Below are 9159 nucleotides of genomic sequence, written 5' to 3'. Positions count from 1 at the left end.
AATATTGTGCCTATACCTACCTGAAATATTCAGCAGCACAGCACAAGGATTGTACATGATATAATAGATTCCAGCACTATGGAGGTGCATTTGCATAGATATACCTGGAATGTTGGGCAGCCGATAAGCATTTTAAAATATGAAACTTAAAACATGTCTGAAGGGGTAAGCTGCCTCTGTTCCAGCCTCTGCAATACCAGTCATCTTAATACTTTCCCCCCCCCTTTTTTTCCCTCTTCTTTGCTTCTTCCTTTCATGTGCCAGACAACAGATGACATTGTTTCATCAGCTGAATGTTCCAGCGATGATGAGGACTTCATTGAATGTGAACCAAGCACAGGTAAGACAGGTCAGTCTCATTTTGCTTGCTTTCTTATTTCATTTGCAAAAAACAATACATACATATATATATATGTGTGTGAATGTATACATATATATTCCTATATATGTATATGTAATATGTGTATGTGTGTATATATATATATATATATATATATATATATATATACACATACTGTATATAAAATACAGACGTATACAGCCAAGCATCCGATCCCATGGAGTTGGCACTGAAAAAACCGAAATGTAATCACTTCTCAGTTAATGTAAAGCTGGCTTCACGGGAGGCCAAACATCCTGGAACCAGCCCATGATTAATTAAGAGTTAACAGTTGTGCTACAGATTTGTAGCAGTTATTGTGCTGGCTCATTTGGGGAGGAAAAATTGCTGTTATCCAAAGCAGACATTAAAGGTTTAGAAAGGAGATAGGGGAATGCTTGAGAGAGAGCGAGAGAGAGAGCAAGAGAGAGAGAGAGAAGAAGCAGCTAAAGTGGAGCAATAATGAATTGTCAATATTGTTTAATCCTCATTAATTGTTCTGAGGATGTGCCGCAAGAGTACATTTGTCCATGGGATTTGAATGCAGTTAACATGGTAAAATATTTATACTAATTTTGTTCCCTGTGTGTCCAGAAAACTTGGGGAGCACTAAAGCATAGTGAATGCAAAATTAGTATTAAGCCCTGCCATGTTATCTGCAGTGATGCTTCAAAATGTATCCACTGAAGAGTCAACTGGACTGTAGCCTTTTGAAACTGACTCAACTTCTCCTTTTCAACCCAGATACATTTTGATGGTTTGATGGCTTTTCTTTCTGGTGAGATATATATGATGTGTTATCCAGCAGGCAACTGTGATCTATTTTATTTCTCACAGACTTTCTCAAGTCTTCTTTTTGAGGCTTGCCATGAGTTAAGCATTTATATAATAGAGAACAGATATCATCGAATTTCTGTGTACATAAAAAATGGAGTTTGATTAGACTCTTATGTCCTTAAAGGTGAAACACATAAATAGTTTGTTTAGTTTATTGTTTTTGTTTTGCTTTGTTTGTTCTTACTTTGGTTTATTTTTTTTCAAGTTATTTTTCTTTCTGCTAAAAAACCCCCCATAAAATGTTCTGTTCATAGTTTCTTGAAGCTTTTTGATTAATACAATAATAACAATAAAAGTCACCCAAAGCTAGTGCTTTCATATTTCTTATCCACCCTTCATATTTTGCCTGCATTTTTGTGTAGAACTTGGTCCTTCAATAGCTTCAAATTGCTTTGCACTGTAGCTGGGAAATTCCACAGTGAAACAGGAACAAGGAAGCAGGAAATGCTTTAATAGACAGGCAGATACTAGCAAATGACATGGCCTCTGCCCTCTCCATCCTTTCAGATCAGTGTAAAGGTCTTTGCATACAAGCTATACAAGTAAGTTGTTGAAAACTATGCCTTTAGCAGCTACTTCCATGATGATGAATTGTGCTGTGGAGACATCAGTGAATGACTCAAGCCTCAAGGAGCAAGCTGCTAAGAAAAATTGCTTAGGGCAATGTTTTCATAAAGGACCTATGTGACTTAGGCCCTGACATGCTACATTTATTGTGCAATAACTAGTTAATTGCCAAAAAAAATTGGGTATCTAGTAAGGAACTGTTGATCCTCTGGATCATGGTGTACATGTAACAAGTCTAGTCAAGTGCTTGATGAATCCATTTGTGGCTGACACACCCAATTTGAGAGCAACACAGCTTGCTACAAGTTTCATAGAACCATATGTTGCCTGAGTTGGAGTCCAAGTTTACAGCACATTGCTTTCTTCTTTCTCACTTTGCTTCCATCCTCTGGATCAAAGCAGCTTTGTATTATGCTGCACCCAGTGCCAGAAGTTCTCTCTAGATCGTACAGGATTCTACATGCTCCTCTCAGCTTTCTACATTGATGCTGAATGACTTCATATAATTTTTGTATACATTGTGGTACTGCCATAAAGGGCAACCCTGCTTTCTAGAGCCATTTCAAATCTTGCTGTACAAAATATTCATGAGGATACAGTCTCCTCCCATTCTCCTGTCGTGGCCAAGCCATAACAACCGCCTCCTTCTGATCGTGGTTTCTTTGTGTGTCAGTCCTGCAAGACAAGGTTCTTTGGGTGAATCTGATATCTTTTAATAGACCAACTTAAATAGTTGGAAAACAATTATTAAGCCTGCAAAGTATTTATTTACAGGCCAAGTAATCATTGCAACTTAAAATTGGCCAGCCAGGCAAAAAAGTTGTCAGCCAGCCACAAAGATGTTGCTCAAAAAAATGTAGAACCTTTTTGTGGCTGCTTTGTATCAAGCTTTAATTTGAATGTATAGGATGTCACACACAGGGTGTTAGTCTTTGGTTGGACCCTCCAGCATTCCAGGGTAGATTGCCCTCTCTCCTCACCCCCTTCCTGCAAGGGAATTGCTTGTGACTTAGGCTGAACTCTCCTTCCCCAGGGTGCCTCAGCATATATCATGACTTATCATGCCTCTTCCCTTTCCCCAACCAGCCTTCAAAGCTGCTTCTTTAAGGTGCCATTCTCACTCCATGAGAAACAGAGTATAAGCAGATATTCAGCATGATATACTTTACTTACACACAGTTGTAATCTAAGGCAGGGATGGTTGGAATTTTTTTGGTTTGGAAAGCATGTACACAAGCACCTCGTAAGGTGTTCCAGGAGAGTTTAAGCTCTGCTGCTTTTGCCCCCAACCCTTCACATCGGCTTCCTCTACTCCGTGCAAGACTTAGGGGAACAGCTTCTTCACCCAGGGGAGAGGTCAGAGCTTGCTTCCAATGCCTTGTTTTTGAAAATCCCACCATGGACCTAGCTTTATCTTCAGGTCCCTAAATACCTTTACATATCTGGCCTTTAGGTCCCGTGGACAGTCAATAGAACTTAGGTTCTTAAATCAATTGAAGTGCTTTTTAAAATGTTGCTGAAATCCTCTTTTTCTGATACGCTTCATTAGTAAAATACATAACCCTTGCTAAATGCTTCACTGAACAGGGTATGATGACCCACTGGAGTTGATGGAGCCCCCTGGAATTAATATTGGCACTGAGCTGGAGCTGCCCAGACAGTGTATGAGTCATGGCCTGTGAGGTAGATTTTGCTGAACAAATCCACTTACATATTTTGAGTTAAGCCGTGCTCACAGAAGCACTTGTTTGCAAGGTCAATGGAGAGGAATGGTATAGAGAGCCTCTTTTCCTCTACATAAGCACCAATATTAAATCAAGCCATCAAGCCCTAGTGCTAGGAGAAGCAGATGGAGAATGCAGTGTCCATGCTTCCTGTCCATGCAGGTATGGTCAGTGCCTTCCATGATGATGGATCCCTGATGCAATCCTTCCTGCTTAACAGAACCCTGTTGTGGTGGGTGCATGGGGGAGGCCTCCATACTGTCCCTCTTCCCAACCTAGAAGGGCAGGCAAGCTCTTCTAGCTGCAGAACAGAATTACCCACCCTAGGTCAGAGGTATCTGGGAGCTACCATGGCTTGTCTCTTCGGTGGCCCAGAGAGAACACCCACAGCCAAAGTGCCTGGCTACTGAATGGTGCTGAAGTCCCCACGTCCATGAGCTGGATCCAGTGGTTCTGTGGTCCAGATTCAGCCTGCAAGCCATAGGTTACCAACACCCGAGCTAGAAGATTTGGCTGTTTGCAGGGATCTGTGGCTTTAATGGATACATTGGCAAGAGAAAAGAAGCCAATTGTTTCACTTGTATTTTCTAGTGTTTTTTATCAAGCTCTTTTATAGTTGCTTCCTCCTGTTCTGCTGACAGGTCAGTGTATTTTACACCACCTGTGGCTTTCCTGTTCAGTTTTGCAGCAAATTGGAAATTAAATGACTAACCCAGTTCAGGCTCCTTTTTGCTGCTCTGATAATGTGCAGTCTTAAAAGCCCTTGAGCTTGTGCCAAACACTAGGACTTGGCCTCACGTCACCCTCAAAGCTACGATGCAGTAACACAAAGGTGACTGAACTCCCTCTTGCAACTGTGAGATGCGATATGACACAGCTGTTCAATACCCAAGCACAGTGAGATAAGGCAAAGAGAGCGTTTCATCCTGAAAATTGAAGACTTTCCGGCCTCAGACAAGTCAGACGTAAATCCTCAGATCCAAATATATGCCTCTGGTTTTGGCACTGGGTCAGATCCTTCACCCCACCAAGATTCAGATTCTGGTTTCAGCATGCTTGAAAAAAAGCAGAAGAGTCAGCCACGAGATTGCTTCTATTTGGAGACAAAAATCTTGTAAGAACCTCCTGGCAGATTTTAGCTCCTTTGCCCTATAGCCTGATGCTTTCTTAAATCCAAATGCAAATCCCACTGTGCAGCTAATCTGAGTGTAGATAACTCTACTCTGCTTCCTTAAAGGAATATAATGGGTAAAAAAAGAAATAACCAAACTCAGCTGCAACCAGCATGGCAACTGAGTCCCTAATTTAAAACCCAATTTATAACCCTGAAAATTCTGTCCTGATTCTGATGTAGCTCAGAACCATCTTTTGTATAAATTCATATACCTAAGTGAGTGCACCTAAAAAGGGACAGCACCATAAATTAGTATAATAGGAAGCTTACCAAAAAGCATGTCAGAAAAGCCATTGTTGTTCTAACTGTAGATCCCTTTTGTATTCTGTGTAAAGTCTTAATGTAATATTAGTGGCCCCTGTGGCACTGAGGGCCCTCTGCCCAAGGAATGATGTCACCCACAATGGAGAGACCACCTCTCTCTCTAACATATCTCTCTCTCTCTCTCTCTTTCTGCATTAGGGATGAATTCCCCTTTTTTTAAACCCACATGGTTTACATTCCCAAGATCCACATGCACTCAGTATGGATTTTAAGCACATCAAAAGTCACAAGTGCCCAGGGCCAGGTTTTTGCTCTGGCTTGTCCTAGAGGATTTGGTGAAGTTCAATCTAGGTCTTGGTTCAGATTTCCAATATTTTCAAAGTTGGGTTCAGTGCCTTGAATTTAGAAAGAAGCATCTGTTGCACTGTTTTGATCACTCAGCTACAATCATGGATTGGATAATTTGTAAGGAAAAATCTCTGTTCACAGATGCCCTCAGACCTAGAAGGTATTTGCATGCCCCCAGTAAAAAAAAGGAGCAAACTTCAATGTGCCCCAAAACCAGCCCCCAGTGCCCTGAGGATTGCAGTTCTACTTGCCTTACAGCTGCTTCTCTAACCCAGCATCATTACCCTTTCCACAATTAAATATGTCCTTAGTCTTTAGCATAACCCTTGGGGACAGACTCATATTAAATGTGAAAAATTGGGCAGTCAGCTGGAACTGCAGCCGAACACGCTTAAGGTATTAGTCAAAACAGTGAGGCCACAGTTTTGCCAGTAAACCAAAACCCCATAAAATAATGTCTCAGGATAGTCCACAGCTAAGATTTAAACCTCTCAGGTCTATAGTTTGATATAGCTCATGGGTTTCTATCCAGTTTTGCTGCCAGCATTTAACTCTTACTAGACTGAATTTCTTAGACATTTTTTCCAAGAGGAATTTAGTCAGTATGTTCCATTCCTCCAAAAAGCTTAAAAAGATGAGGCTGACAGTCGAATCAGACAGCAAGCTTTTCCCAGGAGGGATTTCGTGTGGCAAACATGCAAGAGAAATGCTTTGTTTTTTGCTTTGTAATTCTGAAATGTAAAAGTACCTTTTTCTTTTGTGTGTGTGCAGTATGTATGCACCTACATACAACAAGAACATTCCTCTCTCTATGTATATACACATACACAACCACTCACTCACTCTTCTGCCTTATGAACCAGAATCAGGCAGCTTCCTCCAGTACCAATGTGCAAAGCCCTTACACTAGAAAGTATATCAAAGTCACTAGCTTTATTAGTAGGACATAAAGTCCCTTCCAGTAGAGACCTCCAAGGAACCAGCCCAATGCTTTTCATGCAGAGGGCTGGAGGGGAAGGAAGTAGTAGAGCTAGGGAAGCTAAGGGAAGTGCTGATTCAGCTCATCCCACCTGTGACCTGCACCACCCTGTTTCTCTGGAGCATCCAGTGGGATTTGAAAGTTGTCTTCTCCAAAGTCTATCTCCAGCAGGATCCCCAGGACACTTGTTTTGCTGCTGTCTCCTCCACTGACAAATCCTCTTAGCAGCAACCAGTCACTTCCTGGGTCAGGAAAAGTGAATGTTACCTTGCTTCCATCTTTGGAGCCAACATCCCCCCTACTTAAATGCCTGTGCATCCATAGAATCATAGAAACTTAGGGTTGGAAGGGACTTCAGGAGGTCATTCAGTCCAATCCCCTGCTCAAAGCAGGACCAGCCCCAACTAGATCATCTCAGCCAAAGCTTTGTCTAGCGGGTTTTGAAATCCCCCAAGGATGGAGCTTCCACCACCTCTCTGGGTAACCTATTTCAGTGTTTTACTACCCTCCAAGTGAGAAAAACCTTCTTAATATCTAACCTAAATTTCCCTTGCTGCAACTTGAGACTACTGCTCCTTGTTCTGTCATCTGCCACCACTGAGAACAGCTTAGCTCCATCCTCTTTAAAACCCCACTTCAGGTAGTTGAAGACAGCAATTAAGTCTCTTCTCAGTCTCCTCTTCTCTAGACTAAATAAGCCCAGTTCCCTCAGTCTTTCATCACAAGTCATGTGCTCCAGCCCCCTGACCATTTTTCTCACCCTTCACTGGACTCTCTCCAATTTGTCCACATCCTTTCTATAGTGGAGGGCCCAAAACTGAACACAGTACTCCAGATGTGTCCTCGCCAGTTCTGAAGAGAGAGGAAGAATCACTTCCCTTGACCTGCTGGCAACGTATCTACCAATGCAGCCCAGTATGCCATTAGCCTTCTTGGCAACTAGGGCACACTGCTGGCTCATATTCAGCTTATTAGTGTCCACTGTAACCCCCAGGTCCTTTTCTGCAGAGCTGCTGCCCAGCCAGTCAGCCCCAGCCGGTACCGGTGCGTGGGATTGTTCCTTCCTCAGTGCAGAACTTTGCACTTGGCCTGGTTGAACTTCATGAGATTCCTTTTGGCCCAATCCTCCAATTTGTCTAGGTCACTCTGAAGATACAGCTGAGGAACAGGCTCTCTCAGGAAATTATGATTTTTCACCAATTTCTCTCTCTCTGAATCGGACAGAGAACAAAAATTCTTGAAATTTCCCACAAACTGGAAATTCCAGCAAGCACCTAATATAGTGCCTCCACAATGAAATAGGTTCCCTGGACCCTGCAGCTGCCAGGAAAATTGATATTCTTGTCAGTTTTACTGCTAGCACCACCAGTAAAGCTGACAAGAACGTTAGCTTCACTGAGCAGGCTGTGTAGCTCCCTGACAGCCTTGTTGGTGCAGTGCTGCACAGGCACTGACCCTGGGACCTTGTCCCTGAACTTGGAGTCTCCACATCCCAGTTCTGCAGCTGGGAACCTGAAAGCTCCGAGTCCTGGATGCAGCCAGGGTTCTTGGAGCTTTTGGGATCCCTGCTCTGAAGCTAAACGCCAGGCCCTGGTTACAGCTGGGGTTCCCACAGCTTTTAGGCTCCTGGTTCCAAGATAGTGTCTGGGGAAGCCCAGGTGCAATTGTTGGAGCTGTGGGCCCTGCTAGGATGCTAGGATCTCCCATCCTTCCGGCAGTCTATCAGTGAGTCTGCCCCAGCGCCAAGGAACCTGTTTTCTCACTACCTGGGTATCTCCAGAGCTGAAGACTTGGCTTCCATCAGAATCCTCTGAGAGAAAGCTTCTCAAACCTGGTATGTATAAACAATACACTTCAGGCTTAACAAATTGGTGTTTTCCACACAGTTGTGTTCCATCTGGACATTTCCATCCAGCTCTGCTCTGGGACATCCATTACTTTCAGTGTGGGAAGAGCTGGGCCCAAATGTGCTGTGTTGAACTCAGTACGTCAAGCACACCCAGCAAAAGGGAGCCAAACTGAGCGAAGCTTGAGAAACAGAAAAGACCCAAGGAAATCCTGACACGGGTCATTTTTTAAGCACAGATAATATCCTTTCCTCCTTGCCTCTGTTTCCAAACTACATTTCCATGGTTGTTATTTACATTGGCCAAAGTGAAATGGTATTGAGAGCTTAACTTCTTCCTCCTTCATCCACCAACTGGCTTGCAGGAAGAATACAAGATTAGGCTGTATGTATGAGGCCCTGAACTGTGGGACATCACCATGGGACAGAATTACAGGGGGTGATATATATTGCAAGAAGGACTGTTGATGGAAATTCCCAACTACAGATGTTGTTATGGTCAAACCAAAAGGAAAAGGCCAAGTTGTACTAATCAGTCATGCAGATGCCTTGTAGGATTTATTTCTGTTCTATTTTTATTTGGAGTTTGGTTTTCAGCATATTGATCCTTCTCCCCTACTAAGCCCCAAAACCCCCCCATAGGATTTTATTTCTATGTATACACTAAATACAGCATACATATATCCCTAGATATATGTATATGTACTGCAGTAATGCAAGACCAGTATCAGTGAACGCCCCTATCATCCAATCGCTTGTTTACACAGAAATTCATGCCCTTATCTAGCCCCAGCATCTGCTGACATGGACGGATGCATAATACTATTATTTCTTGGTGAACAAAACACGTTATTTTATTTTCCGTTGGAGGTTTTTTTTCCTTCCTTTCTTTTTTTTTTTTTTTTTTTTAAATCAATAGTTTCATCTACCACTTATCCTTGGGGAAGGGTGGGGCAGGGAGAATAAAAAAATTATACAGATATATCCATCGATATATACACATCCAGCTTTGTGTATCTATAGATAGATATATACATTGTA

The 9159-nt window shown here is 42.5% G+C and overlaps 1 protein-coding gene across 1 annotated transcript in view; it reads left to right on the top strand.

Annotated features, from left to right (window-relative positions):
- LOC102380381 (neurexin-3-beta) overlaps positions 1–9159 on the top strand; it is a gene marked incomplete at its 5' end in the record, with an annotated part of 196753 nt that overhangs the window by 136507 nt on the left and 51087 nt on the right. Inside the window, one exon of the mRNA XM_025196584.1 lies at positions 265–349. Within this exon, the coding sequence (XP_025052369.1) occupies positions 265–349 (85 nt within the window). The remainder of the gene's footprint in view (positions 1–264; positions 350–9159) is intronic.

This window comes from Alligator sinensis, unplaced genomic scaffold (assembly GCF_000455745.1).
Source record: "Alligator sinensis unplaced genomic scaffold, ASM45574v1 scaffold289_1, whole genome shotgun sequence".
In the NCBI taxonomy this organism is placed as follows: Eukaryota; Metazoa; Chordata; order Crocodylia; family Alligatoridae; genus Alligator; species Alligator sinensis.
Note: the sequence above shows the minus strand (reverse complement) of the source record. Positions and strands in the feature narration are given on the sequence as shown.